Source organism: Schistocerca serialis, chromosome 9, assembly GCF_023864345.2.
Source record: "Schistocerca serialis cubense isolate TAMUIC-IGC-003099 chromosome 9, iqSchSeri2.2, whole genome shotgun sequence".
NCBI lineage: Eukaryota > Metazoa > Arthropoda > Insecta > Orthoptera > Acrididae > Schistocerca > Schistocerca serialis.
The window spans coordinates 507,990,915-508,017,746 of NC_064646.1; the positions used below are offsets into that span (position 1 = coordinate 507,990,915).

The 26,832-nt window shown below is 39.3% G+C and overlaps 1 protein-coding gene across 3 annotated transcripts in view; it reads left to right on the forward strand.

Moving 5' to 3' along the window:
- Positions 1-26,832, forward strand: part of LOC126418701 (nicastrin) — a 131,335-nt gene that overhangs the window by 59,762 nt on the left and 44,741 nt on the right. For all 3 annotated transcript variants that reach the window (XM_050085597.1, XM_050085599.1, XM_050085598.1), the window contains exons 5-7: positions 603-845; positions 7,688-7,935; positions 18,241-18,410. In XM_050085597.1, the coding sequence (XP_049941554.1) occupies positions 603-845; positions 7,688-7,935; positions 18,241-18,410 (661 nt within the window). The remainder of the gene's footprint in view (positions 1-602; positions 846-7,687; positions 7,936-18,240; positions 18,411-26,832) is intronic.

Here is a 26,832-nt window from a genome sequence, read left to right on the forward strand (position 1 = left end):
AAAAATTAGTGCAATCAAGACAGGCAATATAAATATGTTTCACAACTTGTGATTGCAGATTTTCTTCAAGACATTATGTCAATTTTTGCAACAGCATATTTTTTCAAAAGTTCTCATCTTAGCTGTCTCCCCTTATATTTTGTGTGTCATCATTGAGCAAAGACACACAGAATTTCAATGCTGCAAATTAGTTCCTAATGATTGTGTTACAGCTTATTGTAAAATGATAGCGTGCATTCATACTGTTTTTTTAAACTCAGGTAAGGACTGTGCTCTAATCTCTCTAGTTGTACGATAACAAATACCTCTAATTGATTATTGTTTAAACAGTAGTTTCTCAATAGATTTACTCTGTTGTAAAATTTGATTTTAGCAACTGATCAGAATTGGAAAATGGTAAGTGTCTTCATAAATTTATACAGAGAAATAAAATGGTATGCACTACTCAAGACTTGCACTGACACAAAAATGAGCAATTTCCTGATGTGTATAAGTAACTTAACCTGTATGTGTGTTTGCTTAAGTTATCACATGTAGTGCACATTCTATTTTTATCTCATTAAGCAAAATATTCACTAGAGATAAACTTTCTCCTTTTACAGTCCACGTGTGTGACGCTCTTATTGACCGTAACGTTTGGGTGAGCCTACCAGCTCTCTCACGAAATCGTCCAGATGCCGCTTATGAAAACGGAACGGTCATCACGGTTTCAGCCCGAATGGATTCCACGTCTATGTTTGACCAGGTGGTGCCAGGTGCAACAAGCCCAGTCACAGGTATAGTGGCTCTGCTGGCCACGGCGCACGCCCTTTCCCAGGTCTTCCCCCAGGATGACACACAGCAATGTGAGTGGAACTGTTTGTAACGCAGGCTTCAGTGTATCAGATTGCAGACATACTTTCATATTCATTGATAAAATAAAAGCAAGCGCATGTGGGCAAGTGCTATGTTCAGCACATTGGTGTAAAAATTCCAGCATAGTACTGGATATGAATAAGGAAACATATTTTCTTGGTCATTCTTGAGTGGAATGCTTTTTCTGGTACAGGTGCTTCAAGATTAAGAAAATATTTTATTCTGGTTATTTACCTATATTACAAAAATTTCTGGCAGAGTAAAACTTTGTGCCACACTGGGACTCGAACCTGGAACCTTTCCATTTCGTGACCAAGTGCTTACCAATTGCACTGTCTGAGCACGACTTGTGACCCCCTCTCACAGCTTCCCTTCTCCCAAACATCACAGAAGCTCTTCTGCATATCTTCCATGACTGGAAGAAAGGATGTTGGGGAGAATTGGCTTAGCCACTGCCAGGGGAATGCTTCCAGAACAAATTTCCATTCTGCGGTGGACTGTGGTGTTTCTGAAACTTGAATAACCATTTAAAACTGTGTTTTGGACAGGGCCCCAAACCTGGGACCTTTTATTTTTCGTCGACAAGTGCTGTATCGGCTGAGTAGCTGTCTGTGAAAGGCAAAGTCCCAGATTAGAGTTCCAGTGTGGCAAACAATTTTAATATGCCAGGTAGTTTCAAACTGATGCATATGCCACTGCAGAGTGAAAATTCGGTCTATATTCTTGTATTCTGTCTAAAGCATAATTTCTCAAGCCTTTCAGTGCCATGCTTTTTTTTAAGGAGCCAATTGAGAACTGCCTTGCAACTTTACCAAAAATTGTAGCACCCTAACAATTAGGTTTAGTCATATCAAAAAGAAAATGTTCCTTAAAAAGCTGTAAAATTGAGAGGCAGAATTGTTGGTGAGTTCTTACCATATGGAGAACTGTCAGTACTGCTAATATACACTGTCTCCCCGATTTCCTCTTAGCATGTGGGTCTATTTAGTTACTGACAGCATTATGAATCTTAGCTCACATGGATGCTTTGTGATGACTGATGATGTTAGTACAAGAGCCCTTTAGTGCCACAGATGATGAACAGATTGGAAAAAAATATGAAGTGATAAAAGAAATTACGCAGTGCATCAAGGGGTAAGAATGTTTGTGATAGGTGATTGGAATTCAGTAGTAGGAAAACAAAGAGGGTGATTGGAATTCAGTAGTAGGAAAACAAAGAGGAGGAAAAATATTAGGTGAACTTGAACTGCACATGAGAATGCTAAGGGCACAAAGCACAATTTAATCATTACCAACTCTAGGTTTGAGAACCGTGAAAGACAGTGTACGTAACAGCAGCACAGGTAAACCATATGACAAAATGTAAATCATTTCCAGAAGCATATATGAACTTTAACCATAATTTTAGTTGTGAAATGCAGATTAAAGATGAATAAATTCCATGAAGGTAAGATCTTGAGGAGATGGGGAACTAAATAAATTGGACAGTACCTGCATGTCTTTGGTAAATGCGAAGCCGTTGTTTCAAACGTGCCATAATATCAGCATTGTGATGTTGGCTACTGTTACAACAAATCTGGAGAAGATAAGATTTCCTCTGAATTATTATTATCGTTGGGAGTATCAACAATGGCAATACTATTCCATATTGGTATGTGGAATAGCCCCCATGAACCATGGACCTTGCTGTTTTGGTGGGGAGGCTTGCATGCCTCAGCGATACAGGTAGCTGTACAAAAGAGCAAACACAACAGAGAGGCCAGACAAACATATGATTCCAGAAGAGGGGCAGCAGCCTTTTCAGTACTTTAGGGCCAGCAGTCTGGATCTGATGATGTAGCATCAACCAAATGGGCCTGTTGTGCTGGTACTGCAAACAGCTGAAAGCAACGGGAAACTACAGCCGTAACTTTTCCCCAGGGCATGCAGCTCCACTGTATGGTTAAATGATGATGGCATCCTCTTGGGTAAAATATTCCGGAGGTAAAATGTCCCCCATTCGGATCTCCGGCCAGGGACTATTACGGAGGATGTTATCAGGAGAAACAAAACTGACATTCTACAAATTAGTGTGTGGAATGTCAGATCCTTTAATCAGGCAGGTAGTTTAGGAAAATTTAAAAACAGAAATGGATATGAGAAAGTTATATATAGTGGGAGTTATTGAAGTTTGGTGGCAGGAGTAACAGGACTTCTGGTCAGGTCAGTACAGGGTTATAAATACAAAATCAAATAGGGGTAATTCAGGAGTAGGTTTAATAATGAATAAAAAATAGGAACACAGATATGCTAGTATTAACAGCGTAGTGAATGCGTTATTGTAACCAAAATAGTGTAGCGGCACCACTGTTTGGGATAGGAAAAGTCAGTTTTGTTGCAATATTTCTGTGCGTGCAAGTTACAGCCAGGCGCGTTCCTGTTTACAGTGAGGTACGCTCACAAGCAGTTGCGAAGTAAGATAGAGGCCACAGAGGTGTATAACTGCCAGAAAAAGTACACACAGCAGTTTTTATGGTGAAAGTCACAGGCAGAAGGGATGTAAGTTGCAGCAGTTACTCAGAGGTGAAGAGGCTTGCAGAGGATAGAGTAGCGTGGAGAGCTGTGTCAAACAAGTCTTCCGGCTGAAGAGCACAACAGCAATGTGGAATACATGAGATAAGCAAAATATCATCAAACCTCAGAAAAGAATGTAATATTCCTGCGCACATAAGGCAGGCACTGGCAAATCTGAATATTACTGAAACGTTAGTTAACTAAGGCTTAGTTTCAAAACACTGACACAAAGTATACGAGGTGTGGCTAAAAAAAAACCTGACTAGTACTGGTGAAACAATAAAACGAATGCAATAAGGCTGAAAGTCGCGTGGCCTGTCACGTGACTCTCGCTCCGCCTACTGCTCAGTTTCATCTGCCTCCTGCACTCAGTCTGCCCGTGGCGTCTGTTTTAAGTAGTTGACGTTTTGTCTGTGCGTCGGAAAATGTTGTGTGTACAGAAAGAACAGCGTGTTAACATCAAATTTTGTTTCAAACTAGGAAAATCTGCAAGTGAAACGTTTGTAATGTTACAACAAGTGTACGGCGATGATTGTTTATCGCGAACACAAGTGTTTGAGTTTTAAACGATTTAAAGATGGCCGCGAAGACACCAGTGATGACACTTGCACTGGCAGACCATTGTCAGCAAAAACTGATGCAAACATTGAAAAAATCGGTAAACTTGTTCGACAAGACAACAAGTCAACTCCTGTTAACTCAGACACTGCTCTGATTGTTAAACGGCGATCTTGTCGAACAAGTTTACCGATTTTTTCAATGTTTGCATCAGTTTTTGCTGACAATGGTCTGCCAGTGCGAGTGTCATCACTGGTGTCTTCGCGGCCATCTTTAAATCGTTTAAACCACTCAAACACTTGTGTTCGCGATAAACAATCATCGCCGTACACTTGTTGTAACATTACAAACGTTTCACTTGCAGATTTTCCTAGTTTGAAACAAAATTTGATGTTAACACGCTGTTCTTTCTGTACACACAACATTTTCCGACGCACAGACAAAACGTAAACTACTTAAAACAGACGCCACGGGCAGACTGAGTGCAGGAGGCAGATGAAACTCGAGCAGTAGGCGGAGCGAGAGTCACGTGACAGGCCACGCGACTTTCAGCCTTATTGCATTCGTTTTATTGTTTCACCAGTACTAGTCCAGTTTTTTTCTAGCCACACCTTGTATACTGAAAGATGGAATGACTAGTAGCAGCCAACCTTGTTGGGGATCATTAATTTTGGTTCCAGAGAAACTTAGGAACAGCAACACCATCTCTTTTTGACAATGTTGACTGGAATACGCTATTTGAAATTCTGAAGTTACCAGGGATAAAATACAGAGAGTGAAAGATTGCCTATAACTTTTACTGGAGCCAGATTGCAGTTCTTGAAGTTGAAGGCCGTGAAATAAAAACAGTAGTTGAAATGGGTGGTGGTCTGTCTTAGAAGATCAGCCAAACAGAATGGATTGTGCCTTTCAATGAGGCTATAAAGTGAACACCAGCAAAAATAAAACCGAGTAATGATATGTAATGGATGTCCACCGACTTCAGGAGAATGCTGGCTGCTGCTCCTCCTGCCGCTGAGTCCCATTAAAAACAATCCCATTGTTGTCCTGTTGGCCTCCATTCCGTACATGGTGCATGCACTGCCTGCCACAGTCGTTGCTCTTGATACTGGGCTTGTGGTCTCACCGCTAGTAGAATTCTGACACTGACAATATATTGCACTCGAAGACACTCTTCGAAAGAGTATTGTGTTTTGATATGAAGTAGTACAGGGTTCCACATCGTGGTAATAGTGAAACCTTTTCTTTATGAATCAAATTACCTGCCAATCTAATTTCAGTTGCCTCTTTATAAATGCTGGTCAAAAATCTAGAAGTACAGGCAACTATCAGAATCTTGTAAAATTTCATCACGTGCTCCTTGATGAAACAGTCTTCTGTTATCTCCAATTTTTCACGTGCTCTGGTGGGGCCAGCCTGAGTATTCGAAGATAGTCTCTGAGTGTAATACATCACTGACTTCAGTGCCACTGGCCCAGTCTAGGGCACAGCAACTGTGGTGGGCAGTGCAAGCATTGTTTATGGTATGGAGGCCTATATAGGACAACTGTTTGCAGCCTTAGCATCAGTTTTCAGTGGAACTTGGCAGCAGCAACTGTTGTGTTCTCCCAAAGATCACAGAAATCGCTGAAATATCATGTCGTGTTGATTTTAGAATCCAGCAACAAACTCAAGAATTATTACACTGAGAAAGCTCATGAAGGCACAAGAGACTATAAGGTTTTGAAATGTGGGGTTATAGAATTACATTGAAAGTTAGAGGGATAGAATAAGTAACTAATGAAGAATAAGGTTTTGAAATGTGGGGTTATAGAATTACATTGAAAGTTAGAGGGATAGAATAAGTAACTAATGAAGAAGCATTGCAACTGCTTGTGGATAAAAGAGCTTTGTGAAACAACTTTACCAAAAGGAGGAGCCCATTGACATGATATACCACAAGGCATCGAGGAATCATCAGGTTTGTAATGTAAGTTTCTTTTGTGCAGTGTGGATGGGGGAGGGGAAGGGGTAAAATGGTAGACAATATGAAGATGTGACTATAGTAAACACGTGCAGGTTGCAGTAGTTTCACAGAGATGAGGAGGCTTCCATAAGATAGTGTGGAGAGCTGCACCAAACTAGCCTTGAAATTAAAGACCACAAAACAAACAACAGTATGTACTATATAAGTCCACACAAATTTTTGAATGTAAAAGCATTAAATATGTCACAGTGCTAAGTGAGGACAGAGTTTTAATGTTTCAGCTTTATAAGTCCTCACTTGAACATCTTTTGCTTAAATTGTGTATTTTAATAATAACCGCTTCATATATTGTAGAGGTTTAGCTTTCTAGTTTATAATGATGTCACAAATTGATAATTGCATGGAATAGAAAATCAAAACAGAGGTGAAATATGGACTCAGCGCCTCATCATCCCCAATCCCAAACAAGGAAAAATAAGAATTAAAGGAATATTAAGCTATTACCTTAAAACTGGTAATAAATTGCTGTTGATATAAACATGCTACCTACCATATACTTGAAACCTTAAATGTTTTCTTACCTTAACTTTTATGTGTGTTTCCTTGTGCTGCCACTTGGTGAGCAGATTTTTCAGCTATCCAGTTTCTCATCCCATCTGGTAAGTCTCCCATGACGTGGTGCACTGGGGGACTTTTCCATGTCTCTTCCCATTTCCTAAACCTCAGCAGTACTTTTCCTTCACCGTCTTCCCTCCCCTTTTACCCCTTCAAGAAGAAGGAGCCCCTTGTTCCAAAATCTTGCACATTTCCTTAACTTCTCTGTGTGTTTTCTCCAGCTGCCATTTGCTGAGCTAAATCTTTTATCTATACAATTATATTCTATATATAAAAAACAAAGATGCTTTAACTTACCAAACGAGAATGATAGATGATAGAAATGTTGATAGAAATAAAATAAAAAACACACACAAATATTCAAGCTTTCGCAACCCATGGTCGCTTCATCAGGAGAGAGGGAAGGAGAGGGAAAGACGAAAGGATGTGGGTTTTAAGGGAGAGGGTAAGGAGTCATTCCTATCCTGGGAGCGGAAAGACTTACCTTAGAGGGAAAAAAGGACAGGCGCGCGCGCGCGCACACACACACACACACACACACACACACACACACACACACACACATCCATCCGCATATATACAGACACAGGCAGACATCTTTGTTTTTTATATATTTATTTTTCCCGTTCTATTTTATATTTGGAAATACCCGCACATGCTATGTGGATTTTGATGATCCTACTTAATAAATATGATCTAAATATACATTGAATTCCCATCATGTGAGTCACTATGTATCTATAGATTTACAAAAAATTTAAAAGTCTTGAGTTAGAAAAATGATAAGTACTTAGGAATTAAGGTTCTGCTCTCCAGAAAATCACCCAAAGAGAATCAAAGTGAATGCTGGTTCTTCCTGTAAAATTGTTACAAGGTTTCATACAACTTGTTAAATGAACCAACAAAATGTAAATTTCATTGTTTAGGTTGATGCTTCAACTAAATAAACTACTAAAAATGATCCATTTTTCCATGAAGGAAAAAAACCACATTCCTCAGTAAACTTTTTTCCCTTCAGAACAAAATTTATATAGGTGCTCAGGCAACCAATGTATACTTTGGCATTCACTGCAGTATATGTTTTGTTCAAAACAGTTGTAAAATGTATTCCAATTACGACATTGCTTTGCTTCTGTCTAGCGAGCACTGTTCTTTTCACACTGCTGCATGGTGAATCACACGACTACATCGGATCCCAGCGTCTCTTGTGGGATATGCTGCACGGACAGTTTCCACATCCTCCAAATGCCGGTATTGATGATCCTGTACACCTGCTGTACCCAAACCATCTAAAGCTCTTTGTTGAACTGAGCCAGCTTTCCAACAGGCAGCAACATCTCACTTTCCACCCAGCAAGCAGTGCAAATTACATCAGGGCTCATGCTCCAGTAAGTATATGTTCTTTTGTTATCTTGTTTAAAACTATGCAGTTTGTAATCACAGTTTGTATTGAAATTGCTCACTTTGAGAATAAAATAATTAAAAGCTGTCTGTGCACAGTATAACTATGGAATGTTACACAGGTAGGCCTTGAAAGAAAAAAATAGGTAGGTACTAATTTGGAAGAGGATGGTCGTCAACAATCTGCCACCACCTGTGTGTTGTGCTACATGTCAGAGGAGTGGATGAGTAAGATGAAATGTTTGATGTTGAACAACCTTTTAGTCACCTACAACATTAAAGCCATATTATTGTCGCTCAGTGATGTTGGGCTATTCCTGAGAGAACTTTTGATTCTTAGGGATCTCGTTGGACCAAATTAGAACTCAATAATTCCACTGAAAATGCTCCTGAAGAGGATCACTGACAAAAACGCTTGCGCATCTCTCTCTCTCTCTCTCTCACACACACACACACACACACACACACACACACACACACACACACACAGAGAGAGAGAGAGAGAGAGAGAGAGAGAGAGAGAGAGAGAGAGACTTAGTAAGCTTGGATAGGCAGTCCAACTGAGGAAACAATATATAAACAGTCAGTAAAATTAATAGAGCATACATCATATTCAAAACTGTGTTCATAGTAATGAGCAGGAGTGGACATTTGGGAAATATGGGATGCTGACCGCCACTTTCAAAATATTTCCTGTGACATCCAGTTTACATGCTGTTCTTTGTATTTCAGCTGTAAAATTTTTTTCACACATGGTTACATCATTTTGATTAATCTAGTCTCAAAATTTTCGGTTTTCAAAGTAATCTTGGCAACAGAAAAAATGTTGTACAAACATCATAGTTCTCTTTCAAATTTAATTTCTTTTCCTTATCCTCTTGTTTGATTTGACACGGCCTACCATGAATTCCTCACCTGTGTCAACCTCTTCATCTCATAGTAGCACTTACAACCTACATCCTCAATTATAAGTTGGATGTATTTCACTCTCTGTCTTCCTATACACTTTTTGCGCTCTATAGCTCCCTCTAGAACCATGGAAGTCATTCCCCAGTGTCTTAACAGATGTCCTATAATCCTGTGCCTTCTCCTTGCCAGTGTTTTCCACATATTCCGTTCCTCTCCAATTCTGCGCCGAATCTCCTCATTCCTTACCTTATCAGGGCACCTAATTTTCAACATTTGTCTGTAGCACCACATCTCAAATGCTTCGGTTCTCTTCTGTTTTTCCCACAGTCCATGTTTCACTACCACACAACACTGTGCTCCAAACGTACATCCTCAGAAATTTCTTCCTCAAATTAAGGCCTATGTTTCATACTAGGAGACCACTCTTAGCAGGAATGTCCTTTTTACCAGGGCTAGTCTGCTTTTGATGTCCGCCTTGCTCCATCTGCAATTGATTATTTTGTTGTCTAGGTAGCAGAATTCCTTAAATTCCTCTACATCGTGAACATCAATTCTGATGTGAAGTTTCTCACTGTTCTCATTTCTGCTACTTCTCATTACTTTCATCTTCCTTCGATTTACTGTCACTCCATATTCTGTACACATTGGACTGTTTATTTCATTCAGCAGATCACACAATTCCTGTTCACTTTCACACTGGATAGCAATGTCATCAGCAAATCATCTCACTGATATCCTTCCACATTGAATTTTGATCCCATTCCTGAACTTTTCTTTTATTTCTATCATTGTTTTGTTGATGTACAGATTGAACAGTAAGAGTGAAAGACTCCAGCCCTTTCTTACACCCTTTTCAATCCAAGCACTTTGTTCTTGGTCATTCACTCTTATTGCTTCTTCTCGGCTCTTTCCCTATAGTTTATTCCTATTTTTCTCAGAATTTTGAACATCTTGCATCGTTTTACATTGTCGAATACTTTTTCCAGGTCGACTAATCCAATGAACATGTCTTGATTTTTCTTTAGTCTTGCTTCCATTATCAACTGCAACATCAGAATTGGCTCTCTGGTGCCTTTACCTTTCTTAAAGCCAAACTGATTGTCATTTAACACATTCACAATTTTTTTTTTCCATTCTTCTGTATATTATTCTTGTGAGCAACTTGGATGTATCAGCTGGTAAGCTGATTGTGTGATAATTCTCGCATGTTTCAGCTCGTACAGTCTTCGGAATTGTGTGGATGATATTTTTCTGAAAGTCAGGTGGTATGTCCACAGACTCATACAGTCTACACACCAATGTAAATAATCATTTTGTTACCACTTTCCTCATTGATTTTAGGAATTCTGAAGAAATGTTGTCTATTTCTTCTGCCTTATTTGATCTTCAGTCCTCCTCTCATAAATTCTGGTTCTAATGCTGGATCCCCTCTCTCTTCCAAATTGACTCCCGTTTCTTCTTCTATCAGATCATACAAGTCTTCCCCCTCATAGAGGCCTCCAATGTACTCTATCCACCTATCTGCTCTCTCCTCTGCATTTAACAGGGAGTTCCCGTTGCACTCTTAATGTTACCAACCTTGCTTTTTGTGTTGCCGTAGGTTGTTTTAACTTTCCTGTATGATGTGTGTGTCTTTCTGACAATCATTTCTTTTTCAATTTCTCCACATTTTTCATGCAGCCATTTTGCCTTACCTTCCCTGCACTTCCTGTTTATTTCATTCCTGAGTGACTTGTATTTCTGTATTCCTGAATTTCCCTGAACATTTTTGTACTTCCTTCTTTCATCGACAAATGAAGTATTTTTCCTATTACCCATGGTTTTTTCGCAATTACCTCCTTTGTGTGTATGTTTTTCTTTCCAACTTCTGAGATTGCCATTTTTAGAGATCTCCATTTCTCTTCAATTGTACTGCTTACTGACCTATCCCTCATTGCTGTATCTATAGCCTTAGCATAACTCATGATTCCTTAGTACTTCCATGCCCCACTTCTTTGCATATTGATTCTTCCTGACTAATCTCTTAAACTTCAGCCTACCTGTCATCACTAGTAAATTGTGATCCAAATCTATATCTGCTCCTGGAAATGCCTTACAATCTAGTATCTGACTTTGGAATCTCTGCCTTACCATGATGTAATCTAACTGAAATCTTCCCATATCTCCCGTATATTGCCTCTTGTGATTCGAGCCAAAGTATTCACTATTATTAGCTGAAATTTATTTCAGAACTCAGTTAGTCATTCTCCTCTCTCATTCTGTGTTCAAGGCTCATATTCTCCTTCAACCTTTCCTTCTACTCCTCCCCCTAAAACTTCATTCCAGTCCCCCCATGACTATTGGTCTCTTCCACCAAATCAGTCAACACCCATGACTATTAGATTTTCATCTCCCTTTACATATTTTATTACCCTTTCAACATCCTCATATACTTTCTCTGCCTCTTCATTTTCAGTTAGTGACATAGGCCTGTATACCTGAACTACCATTATTGGTGTTGGTTTGCTGTCAATTCTGATAAGAGCAACCTTATCACTGCACTGTTCACTGTAACACACTCTCTGCCCTACCTTCATATTAATAACTAATCCTACTTCTGTTATACCATTTTCTGCTGCTGTTGGTATTACCCTAACTCATATGACCATAAATCCGTGTCTTCTTTGCAGTTAACTTCACTGACCCCTACTATATTTAGATTTAGCCTTTGCATTTCCCTTTTCCAAATTTTCTAGCTTCCCTACCACATTCAAACTTCTGACATTCCACACTCCAACTCGTAAAACATTATCCTTTTGTTGGTTATTCGTTCTTTCTCTCATGGTCACCTTTACCTTGTTAGTCCCCTCCCGCAGATCTGAGTGGGGGACTATTCCGGAATCTTTTGCCAATGGAGAGATCATCATGACACATTCCTCAATTACAGATCACATGTTCTGTGGATACATGTTATGTGTCTTTAATGCAGCAGTTTTCATTGCCTTCTGCATGCTCATGCCCTTGACCATTGCTGGTTGTTCTGCCCTTAGGGGCAGTTTCCCACCCCAAGGACAATAGAGTGCCCTGAATCCCCGTCTGCTCCTCCGCCCTGTTTGACAAGGCCATTGGCTGACTGAGGGTGACTTCTTATGCCGAAAGTCTTTGATCACTAATGCTGATTATTAATCAAAATCTAAGCAGTGGCAGGTTTCAAACCTGATGATGATTTGATTACTAATCAAAGATGCTACCCCTAGACCATGAGTGCATATACACATATATTATTTCAAGGTCAGTGTAGCCTATGAGACTTGGTTAAGTGAAAAAAATTCTTGGTTCAGTTCAATCTCTCCAGTACTCCAAGGGGACCCTCTTTCACCTACAGCAAGTGTAGGAGGTGATACTCAGCAGGTTGCCAAAACATATGGGAATTTGGGGCAATGAATTGGCAGGCACAGCAACTGAGAGTGCCTGTTAGATACCAACAGTCGTAAAAGGTAATTTTCCCTTCATGCAGTGATCTCACTTTTGGGGAACAAAGCCATGCAGTGATGGAAGGAGGAGTGGTTGGGAGTGAAGGATAACAAACTGTAGTCGGTAAAGTCAACCACCTGACAGTGGGATACCTGCTTCCACTCATAAGTTTCTTTTCCTGTGATAGTACCCAGGAGGGTGCACTGTGCAGTGCTTATAATACACAGATCACTCTACATCACATTTTAACAGAATGTGCCTCCCCTCATGACAAGATGACAGCAGCCAGTTGATTTGCTCTCTGTTAGCTGATGAAGTCATGAATGTGTTGCAAGTTTGAAGATTTTGAGGAATGTCTGACCTAGTTTTCAAATTATCCTACAAAAGATTTTAACTTGTTAACAAAGTGATTGGTCAGTCTTTCGAGGTTATAGTTTTAGTCTTAGCTTTGTCCTAGTCGTGAAATTACTAAGTGCAGATATATTACCGTATTTACTCGAATCTAAGCCGCACTCAAATCTAAGCCGCACCTGAAAAATGAGACTCGAAAGTCGAGGAAAAAAAATTTACCCGAATCTAAGCCGCACCTGAAATTTGAGACTCGAAATTCAAGGGGAGACAAAAGTTTTAGGCCACATCTCCAAATCGAAACGAAGTTGGTCCATTGTAATATGAGACACAATTTAGATCAATTGAATGACGATACAGCTACAGTAGTTTGGTTCGAGTCGTAAGCTTAGCAGTTACGCTTTGCCTGGTAGCCATTGCTATGCGTCAGGCGCTCCGTCCTTATTTATACGGGTACGATTCCTTTTTCACGTGCTTTGTCTGGTTTGAATTGATTGCTTATTTTTCTTTGATCTGATAAGCGCCGTTTTCTTTGTTATAGGCGTTTACGTCACTCTAAGCTGAAAATGCATTACTGTACTGTGTCATGCATTGTTTGTTGCATTCTGATAGTGCGTGTTTACGGCCTGTCGCCGCTCGCGGCATGGCTTCCTTTTGTGTGCGCTACCGTCGCTTATAATTAAAAAAAAAAATAAAAAATAAAAAGAGGAATCGTCTCATTACCGAAACAATGGCAAGAGACTGGTATTTGTTGTTACTTACACTGCTGCTTTCTTTGCTAATGATTAACAAGAACCAAATAATAGACTGCGTATGATAGATGTTCTGAATGACAGTTTAGCGAAAATTTTTCTCCGTTTGAAAATCTTTGCAGGCGCCTCTTTAGTACGTTACATTCTGCACAGAAATTAGTCATCTTAGATTTAAAAATGTAGTCAATTGCCATGCTTCATTTCTGACTGTATCACTATTAGGTATAAGAATAATACGAATATAAAGATGGCATGATATGTATATTCTTACGCATTTGCTGTTGTCTCACTCTAGTTTCGTAGATTATTAGGCAGACAGGATTTAAATGAGATAGCAGCAAACACGAAACAATACATGGTAAAATGTTTATATTCATATTATTCTTATGGTGAAGAGAATACTGCATGTGATTCACAATTCATAAAAGTTCCTATTAGTAACCATCTCTTCTCACAGGTAGGAAAAAAATCCAGAATGTAGAGTTGGCCATATTGACAAACATCCCAAACAGTCTTGCCAGTCGTATTTTCGTAGTACATTGAAATGCTGCTGCTACATTCGAAGATGAACAATACGGAATTTGTATTTACTTTGTTGGATAATGTACGAAAATGCAGTGGTTGAAACTCGGGGTGGAGAAAAAAGCTCATCCTCCACCTTCTTTCTTCTTCTTCTTCTTTTTTTTTTATGGTGCAGCGGTTTTGGTGCCAGTATTTATCTTTGTGCCTACAAAGCATGCCTATGTAGCACTACATATATTCGACGGCAGAAGTTAGTTGTGGCGGCACCCACCAACATTTTTCAGAACTTCCGCTTGCTTTGCACTCGATTCTAAGTTGCAGGCGGTTTTTTGGATTACAAAAACTGGAAAAAAAGTGCGGCTTAGATTCGAGTAAATACGGTAACAGTGCCTCAAATGTTAAATTGTGACTGATTAAATGATTACAGCAAGTGGGATTTCAGGTAAACTGTGGGAAGGGGTGGGGGGGCAGGAGGAGGAGGGAAAGGGAGGTGCATCATGAGAGAAGTAGAGAAGGGGAAAAGAGTAGTAGTGGTGTTGGCAGGCAGATAGAAGATGAGCATAGTGCTGGAGTGAGAGCATTTAAGGAGATAGGTAGGCGAAGGACAGGGACTAGCAGAGGTTGAAAACAAGCAGGTTAGAGAAACAAAGGATATGTTGTTGGGAGAGTTGCCACTTGCACAGTTCAGAGAAGCTGATGTGGTAGGAAGAATCCTGATAGTGCAGGCTGTGGAGCAGCTATCAAAGTGAAACATATCACGTTGGTTGGCATGTTGAGCAACCGGGTGGTCCTGCTGTCTCTTGGTGACAGTTTGACAGTGGGGATTAATGGAAGAGATAGCTTGTTATACTGTGTTCATTGTAAGAATAAACCTGATGTAAATATTGTACTGTCTTCTTCCATGTTTGCTGGAATCTCATTGAATTTTGTTTCACATGGCGTGGAAGCCTTGCTGTCTCGGGTACAGTCGAATACGATAACAGGGATACCTTTTATGCTGTATGTTACGCACACATTGACTGAGCTTTACTGGTGTATTTAACCAGAACAGCAAGGCCAGCCAGGTTGTCCATCTAACATGCAGTGATGTGAGCAGTCACAGTTAAGATGTAAAAAGAGACATGCAGAGAAATAGTATACCTTAAATTTCATTTAATTTGTAAAGAGACTGAAATAATATTCAGAAAATTTCCAGCAATACTGCACACTTCTTAGGGGGCCAGATGTAAAACGTAACGCTCTCTCCTTGTTAGCTAACATTGCATTGTAATTAAAAACAAGAGTAATGAAAACTCCTGACTTAAACAAGCATAATTTTTCAGTGCAAGCATGTGTGACTCTTAAGTGTACTGCAGGATTACATCATATAGTTAAACATTGAGGATACTGAGTGTATTAATTATAGTCTTGTCACCTGGTAATTCTGAGTTACTTCCATATCAAAATCTGAGAAATATGTCTCCGTACTGGAACTGCCATATGCCATGTTGATAGTGAGTCAATCAACAGTGTACACCACATTTTATCCTCTTCTTTTATGATGTGCTGTTCTGTATCCTGTCAGCATTTGGCAGTCACATGTAACAAAGCTTCGTGCATTAGTTCCACTACGCTGGACAGCTTAACTTGGCTCCGAATCAGTTCTGTTGGTTTCATATAGCAGTGGTTCGGTGGCTATTGTAAAAATGCGGCTTTTGTACGGTGTGCTCAATGCCATGAAAATTATTGTTTCCTATGTTTCTGACTCGTGTGACACCATGTCTGTTACAAAACAGTGGATATAGTCTAAATAAAAAGTATCTGATTTTTCATTTTTGTTCTAAATATTTAATATGTCATGTGTTCTTAATTTAAACAATCTCAGATAATCAAGAATTTATATTTGCAATGGAAACTCTAATTTTGCATTCAGTATGTAATTAGAAACAAGAATAGAGTCAATTTTGGAAAAAAGGAAGAAGATTAGGTACGTGTTAAGTAGCATATATTTGAAGAAGTTTATATTTAAAAGATGTGGGTATTCCAAATTGAATGAAAAAAGGAAAACCAAATTGAGATATGAACCAGTGACCCAGGGGCTATCCCTGATTATCATTGTGATCTTCTATAAGTTCAGCTACACGTAAAGTTTTCAAAAATGCCAAAAATGTCATAAATAACATACTCGAAAACTTCAAAACTGATTTTTATTTTGTAAATTTGTTCAAAATGTTGAGAATAATCTGTTTCTCACCACTTTTTAATGATGATCCTGGTGTGTGTTTCATTACAGTGCAGCAAGCAGCATCAATTGTTTTCACCCTACATATTAACAGCATGACAGCCACTGCACAAAAGTACAGATAAGGTGACTGTACACAATTTTAGAAGTATAATCTACATTGCTGCAGTATAATTAAGAAAAATGTTGCTGGCTGTTAACACATTAGAATATCTTAAAGTTTCATTTATTGTAGCATAGTAACAACACATCTGATGCATAAATAGGACCCACTTCCAAGTGTGTAACAGCACCAGTGTACATGTGCCATGGCTGCTGACCAATCATCACATTTGTGTTTGTTTACATCCGGTTTAGTCTTATAATGAATGAAGTGTATTTGTCATGCCCACATAGAAGGTGCCATTGTGATGGCAGCTTAGTTGGTAAATCACATGACGGCTTTCACAGGTGGTGAACTGACAACTAAGCTGCAACCACTGTGCCACTTTCTACATTGTCATGACAACTAACTAGCCTTTGATGGGGTAGGAGATGTCTGTGACTGGACTAGGGTAGGTGGTAGTGGGAGGATGTGTGTGACGGGTCTTGAATCTAGAAGTGTTGCAGGGAAATGAGCCACGAGGCAAGTGATTGGGAGTAAGGATGGAGTAGGGATGGGCTAGAATATTGTTTTAGTTCAGAGAGTGATGGAACATGACTGTGAAACATGATGAGAGGTGATCAGAACCTTGGAAGAGAATGTATTAAGTTGTTCCAGTCCTCATTGGTAATGAGTCATAGGAGGAGTGCTTCTTTATGGCTGGACATGGGGCTGTGGGAGATGGTAGGTGACTCAGGAGACAAAGCACGGGAGATCTATTTCTGGATGAGGTTGGGAGGGTAATTTTAGTCTGTGAAGACCTCGGTAATATCTTTGGCATATTTGGAGATGAACTGCTTGTCACTACAGATGAGATGCCCATGGGATTACGGAAGGGGAATGGGTGGCAGCTGTTGAAGTGGATGTATTGTTGGCAGTTGGTAGGTTTGATAATGCGGACAGAGAGAGTGCTGTAGCTATCCTGGTAGTTTGTTTGTTCGAAGAGGCCCAGGTGAAGCAAATGGGGGAGAAAGTGTTGAGATTATGGAGGAATGTGGGTGGGACATCCTCACCCTCGGCCCAGATCATGAAGATGTTATCAGCGAATCTGTACCAGGTATTTCAGGGGATTCTGCTTAGTTAGGGAGGATTCTTCTAGATGGACCATGAATCAGTTGACATAGGATGGTGCCATATGTGTGCCAGTTGCTGTACACAGATTTGTTTATAGGTGATAAAAAGGAGAATGTAACAATTTTGTGAAAAGAAAAGTTGCTACTCACCGTATAGCAGAGATGCTGAGTTGCTGATAGGCACAACAGAAAGACTGTCACTATATAAGCTTTTGGCCAACAAGGCCTTTGTCGAAAATAGACGACAGACACACTCCACACACAAGTCGTCTATTTTCGACAAAGGCCTTGTTGGCCAAAAGCTTACATTGTGAGTGTCTTTTTGTTGAGCCTGTCTGTGACTCAGTGTCTCCACTATATGGTGAGTAGCGACTTTCCTTTTCATAATATTGATAAAAAGGAGAAGTAATTGTGGGTGAGGAAATAGTTGGTCATGGTGATCCAGGAGGAGGCTGTAGGTTTGGAGTCATTCGACATTGGGAAATGTAGTGTTCATTATTGACAGGCCATGGGCATTGGGGTTGTTATGTGGAGGGAAATGCCATTAACAATGATGAGCTGGTTGATGGGTGGTAAAGGAGCAGGAATTGTGGAGAGTCGCTGGAATAAAAAATATATCATACACAATTTTCCTGAAAGCTTTTCCTGTGTGAATGTAAATTCTATCATAAGGTAAATTTTTCTTAAAACTTGATATTCACAATGTTGTTAGTGACCACACAGCTGAAATGTAAAAACGATAATAACCATCAAGTGAGCATTTTGGCTGGATAAGTGTGATGATGTTTCTTTTGCCAGCTTTCAATGTTCAATGTGTTAATTGCAGTTGTATACCCATGGATATTTAAAAGTAACAAAAATATTTAATCCAGGTGATGGACTTCATGGGCAACATGACGGAATTTGGACACAACTATGGAATTACATTTACTAAGTCAACTACAGACACACTGCCACCTGCTTCTCTACAGACGTTTCTTGTGCACGATAACAAACTACCTGGTGTGGTTATTGCTGATCACGAAGCTGGCTTTACGAATAGGTAAGTTATTGTGTAATTTTTCTTTTTTTCTCCAAAATACCTCTTCTTGCAATTCAACTACTTATAAATATGGACCATACTCAATGGAAAGCACATTGAGGAAATACGTAAGTCCTGCCTCTAGTCAAGTTTGACGTGATGGTGAAACTTTCCGTGTCAAAGGAAATGGAGATCTTGGTTCAATACTCAACCTCTATAAAGTTTCCTTTGGACACCTCAACCTCAAGATGTGCTCTGTACTAACAGAGTGAACAGCTGTTGATATTGAACAGTAGTTAACGAGTGATATCTGGGCCACCTGCCATACTTGAGCTCTTTTTGGTTTACTCATGTCAGTCAACTTTTTTCCCTACCTACTCATGGGAATAAAATACTTCTCTCTTCAGAAACTGTTATAACTCCAAACAGTACGGACAGCCCACAGGAAGTTTCAATTCAAAATAGACTGTCAAATAATAACAGCAATTTAGTCAGCCATAACTTGAAGATGCCTTCATACTTATCAAGATTAAAGAAATAATTTGAGACTGTATAAGGCCCTGCAGTGTATTGTTGGAAATCTAAAAACTTTGAAGTGGTTGAAGGATGGGACACTTTTGGTGCAAACAGTCACTTCTCATCAAGATGAATATTTTTTTATTGCCAGATTGCATATTGAACTCTTAATAGTAATAGAACACCAAACTGTTCTTAGTTATACCCACTGGACTGTATCGTGATGGTTTGTTACTTAACAACATTGGAGACCTAAAATAAAAATGGGCAACTGAACGAGTAACAAAGAGAGCATAGATGGGGAGACCAAGCAGGCAGCCATGTTCGTACTGACTGTCAGTTCTCCGCCATATGCCATTGTATAACATTCACATTTTGGGCAGAGCGGTTGGAGATATGTGTGTGAGGTGTGCTTGCTTGTGCGAATGAGTGTGCACTTTTGTTTTATCAAGACAGCTTTGGCCAAATCTTATTTATAATGGTCTATCAGCAACTCAACATGACCTCTTATGATGAGTAGCAATCTGCCAATAGGCAGATGAGATGGAGAAGACAGATTGGTCCATATCTCAGCAGATACTGGTTTCCGGATGTATCATTATCGGAACTTGTCTTCTAGTTTTGACCAATATTACCTCCTGTAGGAAAATGTAACATTTTCTCGATATGCTGCGCTGCAGCCAACCAGTATGTGGAGACAGGACCACGTGCACAGCACCATCATTTTCAGGCAAACACAGAGTTTGGAGTCGAGGCTTTGCAACTTTTACTAGAGGAAAATAAAATCCAGGAGACCAAGGTTATGAGACAAGTGTTATATTCTCACACAAGCAGTCATATGTACCTCAGAAACAGCGTACATTTGTCTCATCATTTGGGTCAGTGGCCAGTTCTGTGTTTCAGAAAATGAGTCCTGTGTGCAGACTTTGTGGCAACTGAATACGTGTACCTGAAAGAGCTCACATAATGGTGGATGCACTGTTGAATCAGTAATCCCTCAATATCAACAACAGATATTGCAGGTAAACATACACCACAGATCACAAGTTCATTATTTCAGACAGCCTGTGAACAAAAGAACACTGTGTCCCTAATAATGAAACCAGCACTATTACCATTGAAACTGAAACAGGTGCTAAAAAGTTTGATAAAAGAAAGAGTTTGAAGCCCTCAGATCTCACCACACTGATCCATTGTGACAAAGTGGTTAGTGATCTGTGGACAGATGACACCTATATCAAAGACTGTACGAGGAAACTAGTAAGGAGCCCAAGCTGACCCTGACCCTGACCCTGACCCTGACCCTGACCCTGACCCTGACCCTGACCCTGACCCTGACCCTGACCCTGACCCTGACCCTGTCTTTCCCCGAACCTCACCTTACTTGATATTATATAAGGGCAAACCTATACTAATCATTAGTCTACAAGTAAGTCTGTTGTGTCTGTCTGTCCGTCTGCTTGAAGGTGCTTCTCCAGAACTAATGAACAAATTTTCATAGGGTTTTCACAGGTAACTTCAGCATAGCTTGGAGCACCATATAGGCTTTATTTCATCAAAAGCAGATCACAGAAAGAAAAAAAATTGTAATTGAAAGTTTTATCCATACTGATGATTAAATGCAAAAGTAATTCTGTCTGTCATGTTTCAGTGACTGACCTGCTGAACCCGTTTCAGTGAAGTTTGGTATAGAGATAGTTTGAATCCTGAGGAAAAACATAGGGTGCTTTAGAAAGTGTGTCGTACAAATAATTATTGATTCAAAGAATATTACGTGAATTAGGGAAAATTATTTACTCTTTGGAAATGCTAATTACTCTTTGGAAATGCTAATTACTCTTTGGAAATGCTAATTACTCTTTGGAAATGCTAATTACTCTTTGGAAATGCTAATTACTCTTTGGAAATGCTAATTACTCTTTGGAAATGCTAATTACTCTTTGGAAATGCTAATTACTCTTAGGAAAAGCTATTTACTCTTTGGAAAAGCTTCAGCTTAGGAGGGGTGGGGATGGGGGTGACGGGGGGTGAGGGAGGCACACATCACAAGCTGTGCTGACACGAACATGCAGACGTGTGGGGGCCACTGACGTTTCGGGTGCAACCACAATGAAGGGGTATCTGTTGAGAGACCAGGCAAATGTGTTGTTCTTGAAGAGGTGCCTTTTCAGTAGCTGCAGGGGCAACAGTCTGTATGATTGACTAATCTGGCCTTATAACATCAACCAAAACAACCTTGCTGTGCTGGTACTGTGAACAGCCATAATTTTTCCCAAGGACATGCAGCTTTACTGTGTGGTTAAATGATGATGGTATCCTCTTGGGTAACATATTCTGGAGGTGAAATAGTATCCCATTGGGATCTCTGGGTGGTGACTACTAAGGAGGATGTCATCAGGAGAAATAAAACTGGCATTTTACCAATTGGAGCATGGAATGTTGGATCCCTTAATCATACAGGTAAGTTGGAAAATTTAAAAAGGGAAATGGGTAGGTTGAAGTTGGGTTTGTTCGGATTTAGGGAAGTTCGGTGGCAGGAGGAACAGATCTTCTTCTCACTTGAATACGGGGTTATAAATACAAAATTGACTAGTTGTAATGCAGGAGTAGCTATAATAATGAATAAGAAAATAGGAATGTGGGTCAGCTACTATTAACAGCATAGCGAACACGTTATTATAGCCTGAGAGAGACAAAGCCATCACCCATCACAGTAGTACAAGTTTATATGACAAATAGCTCTGCAGATGATGAAGAGATTGAAGAAATCTGTGATGAGATAAAAGAAATTATTCAAATAGCTAAGGGAGACAAAAATTTTAGTCATCTGGGACTGAAAGTGAATAGTAGGAAGAAGAGGAAAAACTATAGCTGAATATGGACTAGGAGAAAGAAATGAAAGAGGAAACTGCCTGATAGAATTTTGCACAGAGCATAATTTAATCATAGCTCACATTTGGTTTAAGAATCATGAAACAAGTTTGTGTACATGGAAGGGACCTGCAGACTCCAGGAGATTTCAGATTGATTATGCAATGTAAGACAGAGATTTCGGAACCAGGTTTTAAATTGTAAGGCATTTCCAGGGGCCAATGTGGACTCTGACCACAATTTATTGGATATGAACTGTAGATTAAAACTGCAGAAAGGTAGGAACTTAAGGGGATGGGACCTGAATAGATTGAAAAAAACAGATAATCATCTTATGGTGTAGCAATTCTTATTATTTCCATGTTTGCTAAGAAAATTGGATGAGGACTTCTGCCATATGCAAGACAACTTTGTAGTTTTGTTTTACCCAGACATGCTTCAGCACTTCATGTGCTGCCTTCAGTGGGTTAGTTTATTTACTTTCCATTACTGATGATTGCGAAAACACTGTGCAAGTTCAAAAATCACAGAGAATGCCTGCAAAATGACAAAAATGGTAGAAATCGGCATGTTGCCACACCAAAGGAGACAAACACAACAACATTAAAGCCAAGACAAGTTGTAAATTGTGTAGCAGATTCACAGCTACCAACATAAACAATTAATAGCTTCATGTAAGAAAGAAAATAAAGTAACCCACTGAAGATGCACAAAAAGTGCTGAAACATGTCTAGATAAAAACAAAACTCCGAAGGTGTCTTGCATAAGGCAGAATTTCTCATCCAACTGAAAGAAACTGAGTTTTTTGAGAAGTTCAGAGGGGGCATTAAGCAATGATTGACTAGAATATGGGAAAGAAATACAGTAGAAGATGGATGGGTAGCTTTGAGAGATGAAATAGTGGTGGCAGCAATCAAGTAGGTAAAACAGTAAGGGCTAGCAGAAATCCTTGGGTAACACATAAGATATTGAATTTAATTGATGAAATGAGGAAATACAAAAATGCAGTAAATGAAGCAGTGGAAGGGAATACAGACGCCCAAAAACTGAGATTGACAGGAAGTGCATATTGGTGAAGCAGGAATGGCTAGAGAACAAATGTAAGGATTTAGAAGCATATATAACTAGGGGAACAGTAGATGCCACCTACAGAAAAATTAGAGAGACCTTTGGAGAAAAGAGAACCACTTGTATGAATATCAAGAACTCAGATGGAAAACCAGCCCGAAGCAATAAGGGAAAGCAGAAAGGTGGAGCATATAGAGATGGAGCATATAGAGGTGTAGACAGGAGAAATGTACCTGAGGGCAATATTATAGCAATGGAAGAGGATGTAGGTGAAGATGAGTGAGATGAAAGGTATGATACTGTGAGAGGAATTTGACAGAGCACTGAAAGACCTAAGTTGAAACAAGGCCCCCACGAGTAGATGACATTCTGTTAGAACTACTGATAGCCTTGTAAGAGCCAGCCATGATAAAACTCTTCCATCTAGTGGGCAAGATGTATGAGACAGGTGAAGTACCCTCAGACCTGAAGAAGAATTTAACAATTCCAATTCCAAAGAAAGGAGATGCTGACAGGTGTGAATATTACTGAACTATCAGTTTAATAACTTTATGGTAGCAAAATACTAACACTGATACTTCACAGATAAATGGAGAAAACAGGTAGAAGCCAAACTCGAGGAAGATCAGTTTGGATTCCGGAGAAATGTAGGAATATGTGAGGCAGTACTAACCGTATGCCTTATCTTAGAAGGTAGATTAATTAATAGCACACCTGTGTATGTAGCATTTGTCAACTTAAAGAAAGCTTTTGACAGTGTTGATTGGGATACTCTCTTTGAAATTCTGAATGTAGCAGGGGTAAAATACATGGAGCAAAAGGCTATTTACCACTTGTACAGAAGCCAGAGAGCAGTTAAGAGTTGGGGGGCGTGAACAGGGAGCAGTGGTTGAGAAGGGAATGAACAAGCATGTAGCCTGTTTCCAACATTATTCACTCTATATATTGAGCAAGCGGTAAAGGAAACAAAAGAAATATTTGGAGTAGAATGGAGAAGGAATAAAATCTTTGAGGTTTGCCGATGACATTGTAGTTCTGTCAGAGGCTGCAAAGGACTTGACAGAACAGTGGACTGGAGTGGACAGTGTCTTGAAAGGAGAATATCAGATGAACATCAACAAAAAGAAAACAAGCATAATGGAATGTAGTGGAATTAAATCAGGTGATGCCGAGGGAATTAAAATAAGAAATGAGACATTTAAAATAATAGATAAATTTTGTTATTTGGGCAGCAAAATAATTGATGATAGCTTAAGTAGAGAGGATATAAAATGTAGACTGGCAATGGCAAGAAAAGCATTTCTGAAAAAAGAAAAGAAATTTGTGAACATTGAATACAGATTTGGTGAGAATTAAGAAGTCTTTTCTGAAAGTATTTAGATAGAATGTAGCCACATATAGAAGTGAAATGTGGACGATACATGGTTTAGATGAGAAGAGAATAGAAGCTTCTGAAATGTGCTGCTACAGAAGAATGCTGAAGATTAGATGGCTAAATAGAATTGGAGAGAAAAAAAATTGTGGCACAACATGACTAGAAGAACAGACTGGTTGATACGACATGTTCTGAGACATCAAGGGATCACCAATTTTAGTGTTGGAGAGAAGTGTGGTAGGAAAAAATTGTAGAGGGGGACCAAGAGAAGAAATACGGTAAGCGCATTCAGAAGGATGAAGAGGCTTACATAGGATAGAGTAGCATGGAGAGCTGCATCAAGCCAGTCTTGACAGAAGACCACAACAACAACAACAACAACAACAACAACTGTAGCTTACTGTCTCACCATCACTCATCATAACAAAACTACAGATATGCAAGTGCAACCACTGGTTACAGCTAGTGTTAAGTAAAACCTTAAGTTGGCTTCAATCCTATCGTAAATATATGTAGGCTTCATGTTGCATAGCTAAAACGTCTTGCATAGTGGGCATCTCTGCACTTGTGTGTGCAAGAAACACTGCTTAAATTATGTAACTGTCTTTTGTTTATTGGGTATAATCTCCACTGGAGGAACAGCCTTAGTGAAGAGCTAGTTGAGTGAGGTATAAATGTATAAATGGTGAATATCATTTCTTTTGTCTTTCCCTTATCTGCAGCCTACAGGAGAGGACTATTATGGTGCAAGTGTACCAGGGGATAATGGGACATTCTTGCTATGTGCCACTGTGCGCACTATTGAGAAAATTTAGTGACTAGTCATTTGCAGCTGACCGCAGACTTATTTGTTGCCTCAACGTATGTTTCACGTAAGAACCACAAAACAAGATAAGAGAAATTTGGGCTTTTATGGAGGCATATTGACAACCATTTTTCCTTCACTCCATTTACAAGTGAAGTAGGAAAGGAAATGATTAGTAGTGATACGTGATACACTCCACCATACACTGTACAGTGGCTTGTTGAGTATGTATGTAGATGCAGGTATGTATGTACTTTCTGACCTTGCCATACAGCTGTGCCTTCATGTGGACTTCAGTCTACAGTGTCTGCTATGGGGCTGCACCCTTGGTATTTTAATTCCTTCATTGCCTGTTCAGTATAGAAATGAAATTTCATTGGTAATAGTAACCAACTTGGCTTTAAGCCTTTTCCAATTTTAGTCTGTCATACCAGGCTGTCAGTGCTAATTAAGCCTGTCTGCTTTGTGTAACATTTTTATTACCTTTCACATTATAAAATGGCTTCTTTAAATATACCTGTGCAATGTGTGTGTCCTTTTTCATAAATTTGTCCTCTGGTTTTAGCTGCAGTACTGAAATTGTTTCTCTTTTCTCCCTTTCCTTTATCGATAATGTTCTGTTTTGAGCATTTTTTTGTACGTGTGGTGCTAGACTGTCTGTGTGGCAGTTTCACATCTATCCTGCCCTTGCTTTCTTCATAAAGTCAATAATTATATTCTTTCCAAAATATTTGTAATTTCTGCCATTTTACAAATTCTATTCACAAGCTTGCATTTTTCCCACTCCAGTCATTTGTTTGATGTCCGTAAATGTTATGCTGGTATTCCATTACTCTTGTTTTAATTTCATTGATGTTCACTTTATTATCTCTTTTGAAGACAGTATCCTTTCAGTGCAGCTGATCTTCCAAGTCATTTACTGTGTCTGATAGCATCACGAACCTTATAGTTTCTATTATTTCTTTGAGCTTTAATCCCTTTTTTCAAAACTTGTCCTCATTTCCTTCCTGTAAATAATTTGTGTTAGTATTTCACAACCATGACTTATTACACAAATGGCTTTAGACACCGTCAGCATCTGCGTTCTTTAATACCGTGATTAATATGTTCATGTTGAATTCTGATATTTCGTTCATTTCTTACATCCTGTGTACTAGATGGAACACTTTGTCATCCAAAGACATCAGTAATTCTGAGGGAATGTCCTACACTCCATGTGTTGTTTGGAGTTACATCATTCTGTAATCTTCACGCTGTATCATATTTCCCACTGCACCTCCTCCTTCTCTCTCTTCACTTTCTGAATATTGTCTTTAGGTTTATTTCCTGTATGCAGTCTCCTACATGTTCCTTACAGTTTTCAGCATTTCATTTTTTGTGTAGGCTATCTGAGGTCTTGATGTTCATACAGTTGTGCCTTTTTTCTCCAAAGATTTCGAGTTTTAGTATACGTGGCATCAATATTTACCATAGTTAGTCTGTAGCTTTACATTTCTCATTTGCCATTTTCCTCTTTTTGTTACTCTCATTTATTAGATCTGCTGTTTGCCTCTTTCATGTGTGGCATTTTATATGTTCTAGATTGACATCTACATCCATACTCTGTGAAGTGCATGCCAGATGGTACTTCCCATTGTACCTTATATTAGTGTTTCTTCTTGTTCATGAATTGCTGGATGAAAGGACTGCTCAAATGTCTTTGTGACATTTGTAATTAATCTAATCTTATCTTTGCTGTCCCATTGTGTGTGATGCACAAGAGTCTTAGTGTATTCTACCTGGTGTAGGTGATATTACTCAAGAATTAT